At 39.6% G+C, this 20,767-nt stretch overlaps 2 protein-coding genes across 2 annotated transcripts in view; both read left to right on the top strand.

The window, feature by feature from the left end:
- The window catches only part of Rnf115 (ring finger protein 115), a 71,715-nt gene that overhangs the window by 26,414 nt on the left and 24,534 nt on the right, over window positions 1-20,767 (top strand). The window contains exons 2-3 of the mRNA XM_041638014.1: window positions 12,786-12,844; window positions 16,977-17,034. Of these exons, the coding sequence (XP_041493948.1) occupies window positions 12,786-12,844; window positions 16,977-17,034 (117 nt within the window). The remainder of the gene's footprint in view (window positions 1-12,785; window positions 12,845-16,976; window positions 17,035-20,767) is intronic.
- Window positions 4,088-4,282, top strand: LOC121437895 (H/ACA ribonucleoprotein complex subunit 3-like). The gene has a single exon (XM_041638016.1). It carries the CDS (start codon window positions 4,088-4,090, stop codon window positions 4,280-4,282), a length of 195 nt encoding a protein of 64 aa, XP_041493950.1.

Below are 20,767 nucleotides of genomic sequence, written 5' to 3' on the forward strand. Positions count from 1 at the left end.
GGCTTGGAACAGAATGACAGCTGACAGTAGTCCGGCTCTCTTGTTTTCCACTGCGGGCCCCTGCACAGCAGGCAAGTGGTCTGCGCCGTAGCCTCAGCCTCTCAGCTTGTCTGGTTTGTCTTAGGAGCTAAAATAACATTTCCTTTTAAGATGTCTTCAATTCAGAGAGCTTACCTGGAACTTTGGCTTTTTATATTTTTTGATATAGGGTCTCACTCTGTAGTCCAGGTTAGCTTCAAACTTGAGGCAGTCCTGCTTCAGTCTCCCAAGTACTGGGATTACAGGCATGAGATACCATGCAAACTTTTCTTTAAGTGAATGTTTGGATCCGTGAATGAGAAAGGTAAATTTATTCCTTTTTCCCCAAGAGAGGGTTGGGAGAAACAAAGTCTGGAGGTCTGTGTCATGGTGTTGAAACAGGTCTTTCCTGTCTTCAGAACTCAGGAGCTCTTTGCTTTGGAATTGAATGGATGCTCTTTCTTTAAATTAATATGTGTGTGTGTATATAGTTACTAAAGATTTATTTTACTTTTATTTGTGTGTGTGTGTTTGTGACCAGAGAGAGGTATCATATCTACTGGAGCTGGAGCTACAGGTGGTTGTGAACTGCCTGACCTAAGTGCTGGAAATTGAACTCTGGTCCTCTGCAAGAGCAGTAAGTGCTTTTAACTCCTGAGTCTCCTGAGTCTTCTCTCCAGCCCCATCAGTTGGTGCTCTTGAGAAGGGAAAAATTACAGTGATTTTATTGTGAAGGAATGTTGAATTTTGTTGAAGGTTTTATCTGCATCTAAGTGAAATAATTGTGTAATTTCTATCCTTACGTCTATTTATGAGCTATATTAACCTTATTGACTTATGTATGTTGAACCATACCTTGCATTTCTAGAAAGAAATTAACTAAGTCAAGGTGTATGATCTTTATTTTTTGTTTTTGTTTTTCGAGACAGGGTTTTTCTGTGTAGCAGTCCTAGCTGTCCTGGAACTACTAGCTCTCTTAATTGGTTCTTTTTTTTTTTTTTAAGACTTATTTATTTATTTATTATGTATACAACATTCTACCTCCATGTATGCCTGCAGGCCAGAAGAGGGCGCCAGATCTCATTACAGGTGGTTGTGAGCCACCACGTGGTTGCTGGGAATTGAACTCAGGTCCTCTGGAAGAACAGTCAATACTCTTAACCACTGAGCCATCTCTCCAGCCCTCTTAATTGGTTCTTTAATTCAGTTTGTGAGAGATACTATTGAGAAATTTTATGTGTAGCAGGCTTTCTTGGACTGCCAGCCTCCAAATCATGACATGGAGACTTATTATTAGTTATGAATGTTCGCCTTACTTTAGGCTTGACCCACTATCTCTTATAACTTATTTTAACTTGTTTCTCTTTATCTACATTTTCCCTTGGGGCTTTTTACCTTTCTTTCATTCTGTATTTCCTACTTTCCTGTTTCCTCCATGTCTGGCTGGATGGTGTCATGGTGGATGCCTGACTGGCCCCAGGGGTTTACCTCTCTTTCTAGTCCCTTCTCTGTCCGCCAGCCCCGCCTATTCTTCCTCCACCTAGCTATTGGCTGTTGAGCTTTTTATTAGACCAATCAGGTACCTTAGGCAGGCAAAGTGAAACAGCAACCTGTCTTTATATAGCTAAAGAAATGCAGCATAAGCAAATGCACCATGTCTTTGCATAGTTAATTATCCTGCAGCATAAACAAATGCACCACGTCTTTGCATAGTTAAACAAATATTCTATTCTACAACATCGATGTTTATCAGGGAAATTGGTCTGTAGTTTACTTCTTCTATTGTATTTCTTTTCCCTCTTGTTTTTTTCAAGATAGGGCTATCCTGTGTAGCACTGGCTGTCCTGGGACTCAGCTATAGACCAGTCTGGTTTCAAACTCACAGAGATCCGCCTGCCTCTGCCTCCCAAGTGCTGGGATTAAAGGCGTTTGTCACCACCGCCCAGCTTGCATATGCTGCTCTTGAATAGGACTGGATTTGTATTCCTAACACCCACGTCAGGCAGGTCACCACCTGTTATTCCAATTCCAAGAGATCTGGCACCTTCTGGTACTCTGGGTACTGTACTCACACGTATTTAATCATGATGTACATAATAAATAAGATAAATATAAAAAAATAAAAGCTTTATAGGGTTTGTGCTTGCTTTAACAGCACATATATGTAGCACAAATTCTTGTTTTTGTTTTTTGTTTTTTCAAACAATGAACGCTTAACTTGATTCTATGTGTTGTTCTTTTATTCTCCATTTCATTAATTTCTGCCCTGGTTTTCATTTTTTCTTTACAGCTACTAATTTTGAATTTGACTTTTTTTTTTTTTAAAGACTTTGAAATATATTGTTATTTGTTGACAGGGTTTCTGTCCTGCCCGGTTCCTGCAATCATTAAGTCCCAAAGAAATCACACAGAGGTCTACATTAGTTATAAAGTGATTGGCCCATTAGCTCAGGCTTCTGATTAACTCTTATAACTTATATTAGCCCATTATTCTTATCTGTGTTAGCCATGTGGCTCAGTACCTTATTCAACGGGGCAGTCACATCTTGCTTCTTCTGTGGCTGGGCCAGGACTGCAGAAGGAACTTCCTTCTTCCCAGAATTTTCTTGTTCTCATTGACCTGCTTCTACTTTCTGTCTGGTTGTCCTGCCTCTACTTCCTGCCTGGCTACTGGCCAATCAGTATTTATTTAAAATATAATTGACAGGATACAGACCATTGTCCCACAACAGTTATTTATTGAGATCTTTCTGGGTTTGTTTTTGATTTTTGTTTTTTGGGTTTTTTTTGAGACAGGGTTTCTCTGTAGCTTTGGAGCCTGTCCTGGAACTAGCTCTTGTAGACCAGGCTGGCCTCAAACTCATAGAGATCCGCCTGCCTCTGTTTCCAGGAGTGCTGGGAATAAAGGCGTGCACCACCTCTGTCTGGTGATCTTTCTGATTTTTGTATTTTTGGTTGTGAGCCTAGCCTTTAACGGCTGAGCCATCCCTCCAGGCCTCTTTCTGATTTTTAAAATATAAGTATTCATAACTGTAAACTTGCCCCTTAGAACTGGTTTTACTGTGTCATAAAGATTTCTGATAACTCTTGCTTTCATTTTCTTCTTTACTCTGGGAATTTTAAATTTTCTTAAGTGCTCTCTTTAGTGACTCATGTGTCTTTCAGAAGTGTGTTGTTAAATCTCGAGTACTGTGTAGTTTCTTTGGCTTCTCTTACGTGGATTTCTAGCTTTATTCCACTGACATGGTAATTATTTCAAGAAGGGCATGGTGGCTCACCCTCAAATCTCATCGGCTAGAGGTAGAAGCAGGACAGTTGCTCTGAGTTCAGGTCAAACATGAGTAACAGAGTGTTTGAAGCCGGACTGGACTACAATATAAGACCCTGTTAAGATTATTTATTTTCTTTTGTATTTTTTAAAAGTTGCTTTTGTCTTAAAATGTGATCTATTCTAGGAAGATTTCCTGGGCTACCAAGAAGAATGTGTACTTTGGGCTGGAGAGATGGCTCAGAGGTTAAGAGCATTGCCTGTTCTTCCAAAGGTCCTGAGTTCAATTCCCAGCAACCACATGGTGGCTCTCAACCATCTGTAATGAGGTCTGGTGCCCTCTTCTGGCCTGCAGACATATACACAGACAGAATATTATATACATAACAAATAAATAAAATACTTTAAAAAAAGAATGTGTACTTTGTATCCACTGGATGCAATATTCTTTAATGTCTTAATTCATCTGACCTATGGTCCTATTAAATATCTCTTTTAGGGTTATGGACAGTGTTCTTTCAGAATCACTTTTACTTTGGTGGAAACAACTGGATTCTTGTTTCTTCCTTTTCTCAGTTGGCAAATTAGGAGTGATATGCTTTTCTTTTATAGATTTAATAGTAGGAATAACTCATGGAATGTTTTTGATAAGATTTTATAACCAGGGCTGAAGATGTAGCTCAGTGATTTAGTGCTTCCCTAGCCTGTATATGACTCTCGTCTCCAGTACTTGGAGCAGGGGAGAGAAAAAGGACAAAAAGATGACCATAGAGGTTGGCGTCTTCCTGCTGAAGTGCAGTCATGTTTCTCCAGTATTACCTCAACAAACAGGGAGATCGCGTCTATACATTAAGGAAATTTGACCCGATGGGACAACAGACTTGCTCTGCCCATCCTGCTCGCTTTTCCCCCGACGACAAATACTCAAGACACCGAATCACCATCAAGAAACCCTTCAAGGTGCTCATGACCCAGCAACCGTGTCCTGTTCTCTGAGAGTTTGTTAATTTCCTGTGCTGCCCGCCCGCAGGCTGATTATTAGTAACCAAACGCATCAATCTGCACTTCCTGCACTGTTTGGAATCCGATCTCACCACGTGACTGAGTCTATCGTAACGGCATCTCCCGTAAAAGGAACAATCTTAACTTTTGTTTTTCATGCTTTGAATTAATGCCAGGTTATTAAAGATAGAATGACTTGAAAAAAAAAAAAGATGACCATATTAGGCCATTTACAGTGGAAATATTGGGGGCCGCGGAGTGCAGTGGAAAGGTTGGATAGATTTGCTGTATTAATGTGTGAGCAAGCACAGGGAAGATTTCCACAGTGCCAGGCAATTATCTTTGCTTTGCCGTCCCGCTCCTCATATACCCTCTATCCTTGCAGTTCCCAGCTCCATATGTGAAAATATCAGAATGGTCCTAAGGCCCAATACCTGGGTAAGAGAAGTGTGGAGAAAAGGGTGTATTTGCTTCCTGTTTGACCCATAGTCTCCTCAAGTCACAGAAAATTTGTAAATGTAATTAAAATTACCTTTGAAAAATGTCATAAAAATATAGTTAGCCCATTTTTAGAAGTGTAAGGTAAATACTTAAAGTGCGGTATACTTGCAGTCTGTGTAGGGCATGGCTGTGATCATAACTAAGAAAACAACAAAGTATTTGCATTATATTTTTTTCAGGGGTAAATGTGTACAATTGGATGAGGGTGTGGGAATTGGAGGTTAGCAATAAAAGCATAGAGAGGAAGCTAGAGACTGACATAAACTGTAATCTGGGCATTGTCTGGAGAAGAGGATCCTGGGGCCCAGGCACCTGAATTTGAGGATGCAATGTCCACTTATTCTGGATTACCCTTCCAGTATGTCTGCTTTAAAATTTCTTAGTATTTTTAATTATTTAAGACAGGCTCGTACTTTGTAGCCCAAAATATCCAATCTTCTTGCCTCTGCCTTCTGAGTGCTAGGAATACAGATATGCGCTACCATAACTACTTAAAAAGTGTGTGTGTCTGTGTGTGTGTGTGTATGTGCGTGCGTGCGTAAACCCAAGGTTGACATTTGGTGTTTTGTGCTATTGTTCTCTACTTTTAATTTTTGGAGACAGTGTTTTTCATTGAACCTGAAGCTTATTGATTTGGCTAGGCTGGCCAGCCGGTGAACTTCAGGGATCTGCCTGTCTCTGTTTCCTCAGGGTGGATGTTATAGGTGGTGCCACACTTGTTTTTTATATGAATTCTGAAGATCTAATCTTAGGTCCTGGTGATTGCCCAGCAGTCATTTTACCAGCTGAGCCATCTCCCTTAGCCCTCTTCCATACCTGCTTATCTGCTTGTTAAGATATTCTGATGGTCTGCTTATTAAACAAATATATTTTCATAGTATTAGAAAACTGGTAGAAAAGCTTGATTGGTGTTTGTAAATGAAAGGATTATTTGCTACTTCCAAGTGACAGGAAAAATTATGTCACACTTTTACAGTTTGGTTTGTACATAGAGATATTTTGCTCATGCAAAGGAGCCTGGTTTTTAGAATGAACCTTGTCTAGGATCATGAAGAGAAGGTAGTAAATTTACGTATTTTCACTCAGTTCTTGATGTTTACATCAGTCTTCTCCTTCACCTGTGTTGTGAAATCTGAAGTGATTTGAAGTGATCTTTTATCTGCCACAGCTCTGAATAGCATTTTATTTATATATATATATTTTCAAATAATATATTTTATTACATCTTTCTCCTCCCCCAACTCTAACCAGATTTTACCCACCTCCCTACCCTGCCTCCACTCCTGTGTGTCTCTCTGTGTTCCCAAAAAAATCAAACCAAAACAAAACAAAAAATACCCTGCAAAAACTAAAAGCAAGCAGAAGACCAATAAGACAAAAAAAAAAAAAAATGCTGAAGTAAAACAAAACAAAAAAGTCCACAGAATGCCCCCCCCCCCCCCCCCCCCCCCCCCCCCCCCCCCCCCCCCCGCCAACCAACCAACCAACAGAAAAACCAAGGAGCTTGTTTTGTGTTAGTTAGGTGTCTATTCCTGGGCTTGGCTGTACTGTGGTTGGTATCAGAGACAGAAATGCCATTAGCGGATGCAAGAACTTTGTATCATTTTGAACCTTAGCTACAAACAGAATGAAAAAGAAGAGAGGATAGAAAGCAGTTGGCCAAAGAATACCACCAGTATGACACACAAGCACTTCTTAGCTACAGAATACCCAGGCCTCCACTCTGTTACCAGGGAATGCCTGGTAAATACGTGTAGAACTCTTTCAATGTGAAACAGCTAGACCTGTATCTTGGCCAGTGGGGCACGAACAGGAGTCCCTGATAAACCTGGAAGGGAGGAATGGAAGGGCAAGAGACACAAGAAATGACAGCAAGACAGGCTTTCTGATCAAGTTGCAAATTTTATTATTCCTCAGAAGCTGTTATATAGCAAACAGGCAGAGGGGAGGGTGTCAGCAAAGTTCGGTCTGCTGGAATTCAAGTCTGGAGGGTCTCTGACTGAGAAAGAGAGATATTAACTAACAAAAGAGGTGCTAATTGCTTCTAAAGCCTGCAGCCTGTCTCACTAGGAGATAAAATACCAGGTTAATTTCCAGGGCCCAGGATTTACCCTGCAGAGGTGATAGAGGTGAATATTTTACTTAACTTGTAAACTTAAGATGGCTGTAAACAAAATACAGATCTCAAAATACAGGTTTTTGCTTTTGGCAGACCTGGAGAAACCCAGCTTAGAGCGTCTAGATCTCGAATACCACTCTTGGACCGGTTATATCATACCCAGGCCTAGGAAATCAGGCCTTGAAAATCCATCTCATAATTGGAGGGAGAGTCTGCAGGCAGTGGGTTGAATTCTCTTTCTCTTTTTTTTGGGGGGGTGGGGGGGAAGAGTTTTCCAAGACAGGGTTTCTGGGTTTCTCTGGGTAACCATGGCTGTTCTGGAATCACTCTATACACCAGGCTGGCCTCTAACTCAGAGGTCTGCCTGCCTCTGCTGTCCAAGTGCTGGGATTAAAGGTATGCTCCACCATACCCAATTTATCTAAAATTAATATTAATTAACATTAATATTCATATCAAATTTTTTTAAGAGGGAGAAAGGAGTGGAATCATCGTCCCTGGGAGGGTGTAATTTAAAAGAGCTGAAGAGATGCAGGATTTACATGACCTTTAATTAATTTTACTTTTTACAATAGCTCACAGTATGCCTGTTATGAATGTGTCTTGTTCTCAGTGTGGCTAATGGAGGATCCTGCTGATCCCATGGTCATCTGAAGTTTTCCATATCTAGTCCCTGTGTGACCTGTCCACCTTCATTCTTGTTCTTCCTAACCTCCAAACTTGCTGCTTTCATTACTTTTTTGGGGGGAGGGGGGACTGAGTCTCTTGTAGCTCCAGCTGGAACTTGCTGTATAGACTAGGGTGGCTTCAAACTCACAGAGACCCACCTGCTTCTGCCTCCCTGGTGCTGAAATTAAAGGTACACCACCTTGCCTGGCCCCCTGTCACCACAGTCCTACATACATCATTTCCTTCATCATTGAACAGATTAATATCTTAGAATTCTGTCTTAGAAATACCTTCTCTCGGGCTGGAGAGATGGCTCAGTGGTTAAGAGCACTGTCTGCTCTTCCAAAGGTCCTGAGTTCAATTCCCAGCAACCACATGGTGGCTGCAAACCATCCGTAATGAGATCTGGCACCCTCCTCTGGCGTGTGGGTATACGTGGAGGCAGAAAGTTGTATACATAATAAACAAATAAATCTTTAAAAAAAAAAAAAGAAATACCTTCTCTGGGTGCTCTAGGCAAAATCTAAAATTTGTTTCTTTTTCTAGTGCTTATTTAAGGTATTTATTTTACAAAATATTACTGTTTCTTGATTTGATTGGCTTCTCCTCAAATTAATCTCGATGTGAGGAATAGCTCAATCACTTTTAAGAAAACATTTGGATATTTGAGTCACTATTTTTGTTAGAGATAGTAATAATTATATCAATAGCAGATAACCAACTTTAGTGTTCAGGAAGTAGTTGGAACAAGAAATTAGTTGAAAATGTCTTTCTCAGGTCTGTTTGAATAGACAAAGCACACTGGAAAACTGTGGCAGTCTCAAAGGTGTAATCTTTCTTAGCCCCACACTTTACTAGTATTTAAAGACAGATTTATTGTTGAAGGATGCAGAAACTAATCAGTGGTGCTGTTTCAGTTATTTAAATTCCTTTAAGAAACATGTATTTACTATTATTGTGTTGGGACATATGTGTGAAGGTCAGAGCCCCTTTGTGGGTTTGACTCTCCCCTTCACTTTCATGTGAGTTTCTGGAATGGCACTGGGGTTGCCTTGCTTGTGTGGTGTTGTGGTTTGGATGAGAATGGCTCCCATAGACTCACATGTTTGAATACTTGGTCTCCAGTTGATTGGGAGATGTGACTTTGTTGGAGGGAGCAGGTCACTGCTGGTGTCTTTGAAGTTTCAAAAGACATTTTGAGTTAGTATTTTCTGTCTTCTGTTTGTGGATCAAGATGTGATCTCTCAGCTTTGCCTGTTACCATGCCTTTGCTCCACCATCCTAGACTCTAACTCGATGAAACCATCAACACAATTAAACCCTTTCTTTTATAAGTCATGGTGTTTTGTCAGAGAAATAGAAAGCCAAGACACATGGCAAGTGCCTTTACCCGCATAGCCATCTTACTGCCTTTAATTATTTGAATTTTTATTCCTTAAAAGAGCTGATGATGTAACATTTTACTTGGAACCATTGCTAATCAGAATATAGATTAGAAAATCTGCGAATTGTGGCTCATGTGTTTAATCCTAGCACTTGAAAGACTGGAAAATGAGGAACTCTGTGAATTTGAGGCCAGCATGGTCTTCATGGGGAGTTCCAGGACAGCCAGGGCTGCACGGTGAGACTCAGTCTCAAAACAAACACACAAACCAAAATATTAGAAATGTTTAAAGTCTCATTTCATTTACTAGGCTACACATTGATTTATACTGTGATTCAGTTTATCTCTTAGATATACATAGTACAAAATAGTTGTTTCTATATTTATCAATACTAGTACTTTGTTTTGTTTTGCTTTTCAAGATAGGTGTGTCTCTGTGTAACAGCTCTGGCTGTCCTGGAACTCGCTTTGTAAACGAGGCTGGCCTCAAACTCACAGAGATTCGATTGTCTCTGCCTCCTAAGTGCTGGGATTAAAGGCATGCACCACCACCACCTGATCCTTTTCTTTTTTTTTTTTTTTCTATCTTGATATAACCATTGGAGCTGCTGTTCTTTATCAGCTTTGAAGGAAAAATTAGATGATTAATTTTTTCTAGTTAAATAATTAACTGTCTTAGGGTTACTATTGCTGTGACGAAACATGACCAGTCTACTTGGGGAAGAAAGGGTTTATTGTGCTAATGTTTCCACATCACTGTTCATCGCCAAAGGAAATCAAGACTGGAACTCAAGCAGGGCAGGAACCTGGAGGCAAGAGTTGATGCAGAGGCTATGGAGGGGTGCTGCTTCCTGGGTTGCTCTTCGTGGCTTGCTCAGACTGCTTTCTTTCTTTCTTTTTTAATTTTTTTTCCATTCAAAAGTTTACACTTCCTCCCCTCCTCCCATTCCCCTCCTGCTCTCCCACTCCCCCTCTTCCCTCCCCCTCCCTCCTTAAGAGAGGACAGGGAACCATGCCCTGTGGGAAGTCCAAGGCGCCCCTCCCCCCCTCCCCCACCCCCACCCCCACCACACACACATCCAGGCCTAAGAAGCTTTGCATCCAAATAGACTAGGGTCCCAAGAAGCCAGTACCTGCAATAGAAACAAGTCCCAGTGCCTTTATCAATGACTTCTCAGTCGGCCCCCATTGTCAGTCACATTCAGAGAATCTGGTTTGATCACGTGCTTGTTCAGTCCTGGTCCAGCTGGATTTGGTGAGCTCCCATTAGAACAGGCACACTGTCTCAGTGGGTGGACCAACCCCACGCAGTCCAGACTTCCTTGCTCATCTTCTCTCTCCTGCTCTTCAACTGGACCTTGGGAGCTCAGTCCATTGCTCTTGATGATGGTCTCTGTCTCTATCTTCATCTGTTGCTGGAGGAAGATTCTATGGTGATATTTGAGATATCTTCATCTGTTGCTGGAGGAAGATTCTATGGTGATATTTGAGATAATCATCAGTGTGATAGTGGGGCAAGGGGAATTCTTTTTTCAGTTCAGTACCCTATTTTTTAATTGGGTTAATTAGAATTTTCATGTCCAGTTTCTTGAGTTCTTTATATATTTTGGAGATCAGACCTTTGTCTGATGTGGGGTTGGTGAAGATCTTCTCCCATTCAGTAGATAGTATTTTCTATTTCCATCCATTTGCATGCAAAATTCAAGATATCATTGTTTTTTTACCGCTGAGTAGTACTCTAATGTGTATATATTCCACACTTTCTTTATCCATTCTTCCATTGAGGGGCATCTAGGTTGTTTCCAGGTTCTGGCTATTACAAATAATGCTGCTATAAACATAGTTGAACAAATGCTTTTGTAGTATGATTGGGCATCTCTTGGGTATATTCCCAAGAGTGATATTGCTGGAACCTGAGGTAGATTGATTCCTAATTTCCTGAGAAACTGCCACACTGATTTCCAAAGTGGTTGCACAAGTTTGCATTCCCACCAGCAATGGATGAGTGTTCCTGTTACTCCACATCCTCTCCAGCATAGGCTATCATTGGTATTTTTGATTTTAGCCATTCTGACAGGTGTAAGATAGTATCTCAAAGTTGTTTTGATTTGCATTTCCCTGATTGCTAAGGAGGTTGAACATGACCTTAAGTGTCTTTTGGCCATTTGAACTTTGTCTGATGAGAATTCTCTTTTCAGTTCAGTACCCTATTTTTTAATTGGGTTAATTAGAATTTTCATGTCCAGTTTCTTGAGTTCTTTATATATTTTGGAGATCAGACCTTTGTCTGATGTGGGGTTGGTGAAGATCTCCCATTCAGTAGGATGCTTTTTTGTCTTAATGACAATGCCCTTTGCTTTACAGAAGCTTCTCAGTTTCAGGAGGTCCCATTTATTCAGTGTTGCTCTTGTTGTCTGTGCTACTGGGGTTATACATAGGAGGTGGTCTCCTGTGCTCATGTGTTGCAGTCTACTTCCCACTTTCTCTTCTATCAGGTTCAGTGTGGTTGGATTTATATTGAGGTCTTTAATCCATTTGGACTTGAGTTTTGTGCATGGTGATAGATATGGATCTATTTTCATTCTTCTACAGGTTGACATCCAGTTATGCCAGCACCATTTGTTGAAGATGCTTTCTTTCTTCCATTGTATACTTTTAGCTCCTTTGTCGAAAATCAGGTGTCCATAGGTTTGTGGGTTAATATCCGGGTCTTCGATTCGATTCCATTGGTCAACGTCTCTGTTTTTATGCCAATACCAAGCTGTTTTCATTGCTGTAGTTCTGTAATAGAGTTTGAAGTCAGACTGCTTTCTTATAGAACCCAGGAACACCAGCCCAGGGGTGGCACCACCCACAATAGCCAAACTCTCCCTATCAATCACTAATTAAGAAAATGCCTCCATAGGCTTTCCCACAGCCTGATCCCGTAGAGACATTTTCTGTTGATCCTCCTCTCTGATGACTCTAGCTTGTCAAGTTGTCATAAAACTAACCAGAACTTTAGCCATCTAGTTTTTGCCATTATCCCTCTTAAACAACAAACCAAAAAACATTTTTCTTTTAAAAAAAAGTAAACCCAAACCACATCCCAAATTAAAAATGAAATAGAACAACAAAAGAAACAAAATTTTAACACTCTTCTTTATTCTCTCAATGAGACTTAGGTATCTGTGAAACCATTTTGTAAATATCTTATGAAATCCTTTCCAGAGTATATTAGAAAACAAACAGCCTGAAATTAGCAAATACATACATTTCAGAGCCAACTTTAAATGTTTTTTTTTTTGTTTGTTTGTTTGTTTTTAAAAATGGGGCTGGAGAGATGGTGGCTGAGCTGTTAATAGCACACATTGCTCTTGCAGGGGCCTGGGTTCAGTTTCTAACATCCAAATGGTTCACAATCATTATAACTTCAGTACCAGGGGATCCCCTGTCCTCTTCTGACCTCCATGGGCACCAGACACGCACTTGCTGCACAAACACACATGCAAGTAAAATACCCATAGACATAAAATAAGTAAATACATCTAAAAATGTTTAACGTTTTTATAACATTTTGTTTATTTATTGTGTGTGTAGGTGTGTGCATGAAATGGCACAAGTATGGAGGCGGAGGACAAGTTGTAGGAAGTCTGTTCTTAATGCTGTGTGGGACCTGTGGGTCAAACTTAGATCATCAGGCTTGGCAGCAAAGTGCCTCTGCCCTCTGAGTCATCTTGCCAGCCTGATCATCAGCTTCTGTACTTCATGATATTCTAAAAGCTACATGCTTAGGTTCCTAATGAAATGAAAAGCTTTTATTTATTTATTCTTTTCTTTTGTAGGAATATATATGTCCCAGATGTGAATCAGGCTTTATTGAGGAAGTGACAGATGATTCCAGGTATTGTATAAGCTTACGAGTAAACCAAACATTCTAGTATCAAAACTGTTTTTCTCCTAGTATTGACTGAGTGGATGGGAAGGAATTCCTTTTGTAGCTTACCCTCTGCTGGAGTAGAGACTGTGAGTGTGTGTGTGCTCATGCACATAGACACGAGCAAAGAGAATCTGGAAAGCAATGTGATGATATGATTTTACCCATGACTCCTTGATTGTGTCACTCCTAGGAAACCTCTAGCCATAGCAAAATAAATCCACTAAGTTTTCCTTTATTTCTTTGGGAGTCCTCTTGGATTATTAATTAATTTTTAATGACTACTCTGTTGCCTGAAGTTAAATTACTGTCACACATATTTGGTGGGCTGTGGAGTGACTTCTCATAAGGACTCTAATGAGACAAACAGTATATTCTAACCAGGGAAACTGGGCCACGCGTCCTTATTCAGATGAAGATTAGTGTTGTCAAGATTTGCCATCTTGCTGCTGAAATATTAATATATGGGCTTGTTCTCTTGGCTTTGGTAAAGGTATAATATTGATTAAAGGGAAATATTTTCTCTAAGTGATAATATATTTCTTGATTTTTATGGATAAACCATGTAATAACTTAATTCTAGCATTTGACCAATTGATGAAATACCAACTGCTTAAAAAAAATTTGTAATCTGAAGTCTCTTAATCTTGGAGTGGCTTTGGAGGCTTATGCCAGTTCATAATTCCTTTACATTGCTGTTGGCAGAATCTAAAGTTGAAGGTCTCTTCCACAACCAGAAAAAACCTGCACATTTTAAAGTATGTACTGTTAGTTTCACTGCACTAATGGTTGATGATTCTATATGTAAATAACTTGGAGCTTCTGGGGCAGTGTGTAGCATGGGATCTAGTTTGGTACAAACATTTGAATGTTGATGTAATGGTTTTGGTTTTAAATAACAGTGCCAGCATTATGCCTGTGAGATTAGCATGACAGCAAAATTAGCAGCGTGTGGATGGCATGTTAACTTTGGATTTTTTCTTACTTGTCCTATTATAATTGCACCAAATATATTTTAAGGCATTTATGCTCTGCATGTGTTGAATAAAGAGTTTACTGGTTGTAGGGAAGTACCTTATGGATGTTCCCCTAAGTTTTAAAATAGTAATTCAGATTTCTTTAGACATAGAGAACTTTTATACAAAGTACAGTTATACCTGAGTATAATGACTAACTGCAAGCTGGATACTTGGGGACTATGAATTCTCTTGATTCTATTTTTACTCAGTTCTTCTATTTGTGCCTGTATAGGTCAAAGACTGGCAACTATTCAAATGTCAATCTTTTGGATTTTGAATGAAGTGCCCTCCCCTCCCCCTTTGGTTTGGTTTTTCAAGACAGGGTTTCTCTGCAACTTTTTGAAGCCTGCCCTGGAACTCGCTCTATAGACCAGGCTGGCCTCAAACTCCCATAGATTCACCTGCTTCTGCCTCCCAAGTGCTGGGATTAAAAATGTGCACCACCACCACCTGGCAAAATCAGTACTTTTAATGAGGGAAGAATTTTATTCTAAGATTTGGAGTCTTTCAGGCAATGAATTATTATTATCTTCTATAAAATTTATAAGTATGTGCTGACTTTGTACTTAGCAGTTGCAGGGATTAGTAGTAGATGATAAAAATGAGCTGAGCCTGATGCTGTAAACCAGAAATTCTAGTCACTCAGGAGGCAGAGACAGGAGGATCATAGGACCATAAGGCTTTCTTGGGCTATAGAGTTCCCAGGCCAGCCTGGGCAACTTAGACCTGGTCTCTAAAGAAAAAATAAAAAGGGAAATAGAGCTTAGTGGTAGGAGTGTTTGCCTCCCCTGTGTGAGGCCCTAGGTTCAACCCTAGTATCAGAAAACAAATCCCTACGAGGAAATCTGCATGTAAATATAAGCCATGAGCCCTGTCTGCCTCCAGCATACTAGGGCACAGTTTGTGCATTGTCTTAAGGTTTGTAAATTTTATTAGAATGTTGTAGTTTTATCATCCCTTTTCTTAGTTCTTTTGTTCTTAAGGTGCAGAAGAATTTTAAAGAAATGTTGAAAGAGTTTCAGGGGAGTAGAGCTCTACAAGATAACAATTGAATTTCTGAAATCAGGAAGTAAAGACAAGAGAGAAGCCAGGCATGGTGGAACACACTTGTAATCCCAGCACTTGGCAGGCTAAGGCAGACAGGATCATGAGTTTGAGACTAGTCTGGGTTACATAGTAAGTTCAGGACCAGTTTGAAGTATGTAGTAAGGCCGTGTCTCATAGAGAAATCACACACCTCCCACTCCCACCCTCCACCCCACCACTCAGGAAAGGATGAATCTTGGAAGCCTATTAGGTTTGTACAATAAAATATCTATGCAGTCATGCACTATGGAATCTGGTGGTTCAATTACTTATTTAGTATTAGATGTTACCAGTACCTTGTTGCACAATCGAAATGATTTTTTAAAAAACATTTTTAACTTCTGATAGAAACACAGTATCACATGGTTTCTCGTCAGAGTAAGGCTTGAGAATGAGTACAGAAAGGAAAATAATTTGCTTTTGGTTTTAGACTAACTAGGGTGTGTTTGTTTTCCTAGTGAGCTCAGCACAATGCCTGGACTGATATTGTAATCCTGAAAATGAAAGTAGTTTGTAGTAGTTCAAAGGCTTTATTATTAGGATGGATGCTTGTATTTATTACGTGAAAAGCTATCTAGCAGTTGTTGTTTTTTTTTTTTTTTATTTTTGTTTTGTTTTTTTTGAGACAGGGTTTCTCTGTAGCTTTGGTACCTGTCCTGGAACTAGCTCTTGTAGACCAGGATGGCCTCGAACTCCCAGAGATCCACCTGCCTCTGCCTCCCAAGTGCTGGGATTAAAGGCGTGCGCCACCACCACCCGGCTTCTAGTAGTTTTTGTGATTCAGTCTACCCTCCTTTCTCAAAAGGTTTAGCCAGTTTCTTCTCTGCAAATTTCATGGGCAGTGGGATTTAATTTCTTCCTATTCTTTTGGGTCCTCGAAAAGAGGTATTTTGTCACTTAGACATGTGCTATTAATTGAACAACTTTTGTTTTGGAGTTATAGGTATATGCCATCACAAGGTTTTCAGAGGTGAGGAATGCTTTTATTATGTAATACCTGACAAATAATAAATTCATATATATGAGGTATTCATAATAAAGCACAGTTTTTGACCTTTCAGTTTATATTTATGAAGGAGGGAAGGGCTGAAATTGTTGAGGGAAATTCTAGCTATTTATAACATAACAGAACCAGAGTCAGAGTACAGAGGATGTGGAGGAGTCATATTTGGTTGCTGAGTTCAGAACTGGTTAATGGAGGGTGTAGCCTTGAAGGGTGGGTAGGATAATCTAAGTATAGGATAGTCTATTCAGAGAAGAAATTCTTTTTTGTTGTTTTTTCTTTCTTTCTTTCTTTCCTCTTCCTCTTCCTCTTCCTCTTCCTCTTCCTCTTCTTCTTCTTCTTCTTCTTCTTCTTCTTCTTCTTCTTCTTTTTTGACATCTCTGGCTGTCCTGGAACTTGCTCTGTAGACCAGGCTGGCCTCAAACTAACAGAGATCCACCTGCTTCTCCTTTCTGAGTGCTGAGATTAAAGGCATGTGCTACTACTACCTGACTCAAAGAAGAAATTGATACGAAACTCTTCTAATCTATTAATCTATACCAGGCCCTTTAGATTACATATTTAATAATTCCAGAGGATACTAACCTCAGCAGTCTTAATCATATATCTGGTTAAATGGTTTCATAGTGAAACATTTTGTTTTCTTAGACTCTCTGAGGATACTTTTCTTCCCTTGCTAGGCTAACTTTGAATTGTTACTGGCTGTGAACATTTTCTTTCTGTTGGATGGCCTTTTCCCCTAAATTTCCATTTGATATAGCTTTAATTCATTTGAAAACCACTTGGTTTTGTTGTATGACAATTTTCTTTTGCCTATCTGTTACTGTTTTATTTAAGATATTCTCACAGACACAGCATCTTTGGCAGGTGTCCTGTAGGGCTGAGTTACTTTTCCTTATTGAGCTTTGTTCTCATTTTCCATTCTATATTTAGCTCTGGGAAGGAGCTCATTCCTGGGAAAAGAATCACCACCATTGCTGTTTCTCTTTAGTTTTTTAGGTGGTGCTGGCAGCCGGATAGACAATAGCACAGCAACACATTTTGCAGAGGTAAGTTTTCCTTTGACTGTAGAAATTGCTTAGGAAGTTGGTGGGGATTAAAGTAAGGACAGCCTCACATGGAAGATAAACTGAACGTGTAAGAACACTGTGGTCAAAGGTACCCCGGAAAGATCTGTGTCCTCAGTAGCTAGGGATTGGGCATGTTTCTTCTGAGGAGAACAGCGTGTAAGCTGTCCTATTTCAAACCGGGTTCTGTTTTCTTTTCCTGCTGCTGTTTTGTGTATATGAATTAGAAGCTTGTGCTGTTTGCAAATCAGTGCTGCAGCCTCTGTGGCATTGGCAACCCTGAATGAATGTTATCCAAATTAATAAAGCAGTTTTCAACATTGTACAATACTAGACTTTAGCATTTACCTTTTGTTAACACAGTAGTATGGCCCTTTCAGATCCTAAGATGGGACCTTTGGTTAATTAACTACTATTTCTTTATATAATGTGGCATCCTTATGTTGAATCTCCCCCCTCTCCTTCTCTCTCTTTCTCTGCCTGAGGCAGGTTTCATATATGGTCCAGGCAGGCCTCATACTCATTTTGTAGCATTGAACCCATAATCCTTCTGCCTCAGCATCCCAGGAACTAGAATTATAGGTATATGGCAACATGCCTGGTCAAAAAACAATAAACAAAATTCTGAACTATCATTTGAAAATAGAATACTAGGGCATTAGTCTATGTTCTTGAATATCATTTATTTTTTAATTAGGAATACTTTGGTTATTTACATGTTTTTCATTGATCTCTTTTTCTTTGGGCTGTGTAACTATACCTGTTGTTTCTTTTGAGAAGAGGTTCATAAGGTTTCACTCTATTGCCTAGGCTTGTCTTGAACTCATGAGCTCAGCTGATCCTCCTGCATTAGCCTTTGGAAAAGCTGGGATGATAGACATATGCCCTTATGCCTAATTCTTAAGCTGTTCTTAGTTATTCAGTTGAATGGTGTTCATAGTCCATGCTTTTAGTCATTTAGAGACTTGATCCTATGGGAAAACCTAGTTCATTGGATAGCAAATACTACTTTCTTCTGTTACTTGTGTATCTCTCTGTTGCTGGGCATGGAAAGATGGTATATAACTAAAACAATTTTTAATGTTAAATTTTATAATCAGAATTATGGGATTAAAGAAGGTTTGTTTGTTTATTATGTATTCATGTATGCCTGCAGGTCAGAAGAGGGTACCAGATCTCATTACAGATGGTTGTGAACCATGTGGTTGCTGGGAATTGAATGTAGGACCTCTGGAAGGGCAGTCAGTGCTCTTAATCTCTGAGCCATCTCTCCAAGCCCTGATTTTCAATTTTTATTTATGTATTCTTTTTGCTTCAGAATCGTAGTCTTTTCTAATGTAACTGAAGTGCCAGGAGAGCCAGCCAAATATTTTGATATCTGTGTGCAAATTGAAATTTTATTGGTAGTGTGTTTGAAGAGCAATAGTTAATAAGTCCACAAATCACTGAATTTTTCTCCTTTTGAAAATTATCTTAAGACCTGTATGTGTCTTCCTCTCCTTTTGATGACATTATAGTCAAGAGTTGTGTTAAGTATGTTTCCTTTTGCTTATGGCCTATGTAATTCCTAACATCTAGTTTCTGTGGTTTTTAGTGACTCTTAACTACTTTAAGATGAGTTGATGTGACTATAACTCAGGACAGGTCATGTATTAGACTGCTCATTTGTATTTTCTTGTTGATAGATTGAGAAGCATTTAAAGTATATTCTGTGAGGTCAGCAGTCTTCTTGATTTCGGCATTTCCCAGGGTGTGCTATTCCTAGGAACATAGACTGTCAGTTTCTGATGGTGCATATGCAGAAGAAACTTCACTTGATTTTCTTTAAGTGTTTGTCCTCTTTTAAGAAATGGAAATAGATCTGTCGGTTTTGAATGTATGATTCATGAGGAGGAGATGCATTGAGTAAGAGGGAAAATAAATACATGTGGTCAGCATTCTAACTTTAGTATTGCTATATCTGCCACTATGGCGTGGGCCATCCTTCAGGTGTTAATTTTGCAGAAGTGATGGTTGCGAGTTCATTACTTAGTTATCTTAGTTATCAATGACAGACAAGTTTGTAGCAAGGATGTAATTATGCCCAGTTTTCTCTTTGTAGAAGTCTCTTGTCACTATTTCTCAATATTTAATTTTATCCTTTTTTTTCCTTTCTGAAGACAAGATCTCTCTATTTAGCTCTGGCTGTCCTGAAACTCACTATGTAGACCATGCTGGCTTCTAATTTCCAGATTTACCTGCCTTTGTCTCCTGATTGCTGGAATTAATTTCCTCCCTTTAAAGTAATGTTTTACATTTTATAACTGGAAAAATGTCTTTATAATATTATAGAAATTCCCAGTCTTTATAATATTATAGAAATTTGAAGAATTAGGTGAGAATTGTTTTGGTAAGTAGCCATTCTGCCAGAAGTAGGGGCAGGAAGCCAATGTCTGGTTTCCTTGCCTGCACAGCATTACACTGTAGCTGAAGAACAAATTTAAACACATGAGGTGGGTGAGAAGACAGAATACAGAGAGTATCCTGAGCCTCCTGGGGGGGGGGCGTATATACAGCCCAAGGACGGTCTTTTAGTCTCCAGGAAGGATCATGTACAGGTGACTAAGAGCAGATTCCAGAACCAAGTTACCTGACTCCAGATCCTGGGTGTGCAACCTACTAACTGTGTAACTCTAGCAAAAGTTCTCACAGTCTTTCTGCCTGTCTGTGAGATTGAGTAAATTAACACATGCTAGGTATGTAGACCCCAATATCTGTCCTTCATAAGGGGCTGGTAGATTAGAGCCATGAGTGTACTTCATGGAGAAGGGGTTTAGATTTAAAAAAAAAATGTAAAAAAAAGATCTTTCTCAAAATAGTATTATTTATTTATTTATTTATTATGTATACACTATTCTGTCTGTGTGTATGTCTGCAGGCCAGAAGAGGGCATCAGACGTCATTACAGATGGTTGTGAGCCACCATGTGGTGGTTGTCGGGAATTGAACTCAGGACCTTTGGAAGAGCAGGCAATGCTCTTAACCACTGAGCCATCTCTCCAGCCCTCAAAATAGTATTCTTAAGCTTTATTTTTTTTTTATGCCCATGTATCTGGAGATAAAACCTTTTAAAAGGAAGTTATCTAGAGCAGCACTTCCCTTCACTGTTCTAGTGGTTATTTTACCAAGAGTTTATGCTTGATTTTACTGTGTTTTTCTTTATTGTGCTGGTTAGACAATTAAATTATTTTTCATAATTAGCTGAATTTCTAAATGGACATATAGTTTTTATTTTTAAAAAATTTAATTTTAGCCGGGCGATGGTGGCGCACGCCTTTAATCCCAGCACTCGGGAGGCAGAGGCAGGCGGATCTCTGTGAGTTCGAGACCAGCCTGGTCTACAGAGCGAGTTCCAGGACAGGCTCCAAAGCCACAGAGAAACCCTGTCTCGAAAAACCAAATAAAAAAAAAATTTAATTTTGCTCCAAAACCACAGAGAAACCCTGTCTCGAAAAACAAACAAAAAAAATTTTAATTTTGTTTCATGTGCATTGATGTTTATCTGCATGTATGCCTGTGTGCGGGTGTCAGACCCCTTGAAACTGGAGTTGGAGACAGTTGTGAGCTCCCGTGTGCTGGGAATTGATCCTCCATCCTCTGGAGGAGAAGCCAGTGCTTGTAACTGCTGACCCATCTCTCTTGCCCCCTAAATAGATATATTAGAAAAATCTGAGTC

The sequence above is a fragment of the Microtus oregoni genome, unplaced genomic scaffold (assembly GCF_018167655.1).
Source record: "Microtus oregoni isolate MIOR12 unplaced genomic scaffold, Mior012 000054F_ref0000373, whole genome shotgun sequence".
Lineage (NCBI taxonomy): Eukaryota > Metazoa > Chordata > Mammalia > Rodentia > Cricetidae > Microtus > Microtus oregoni.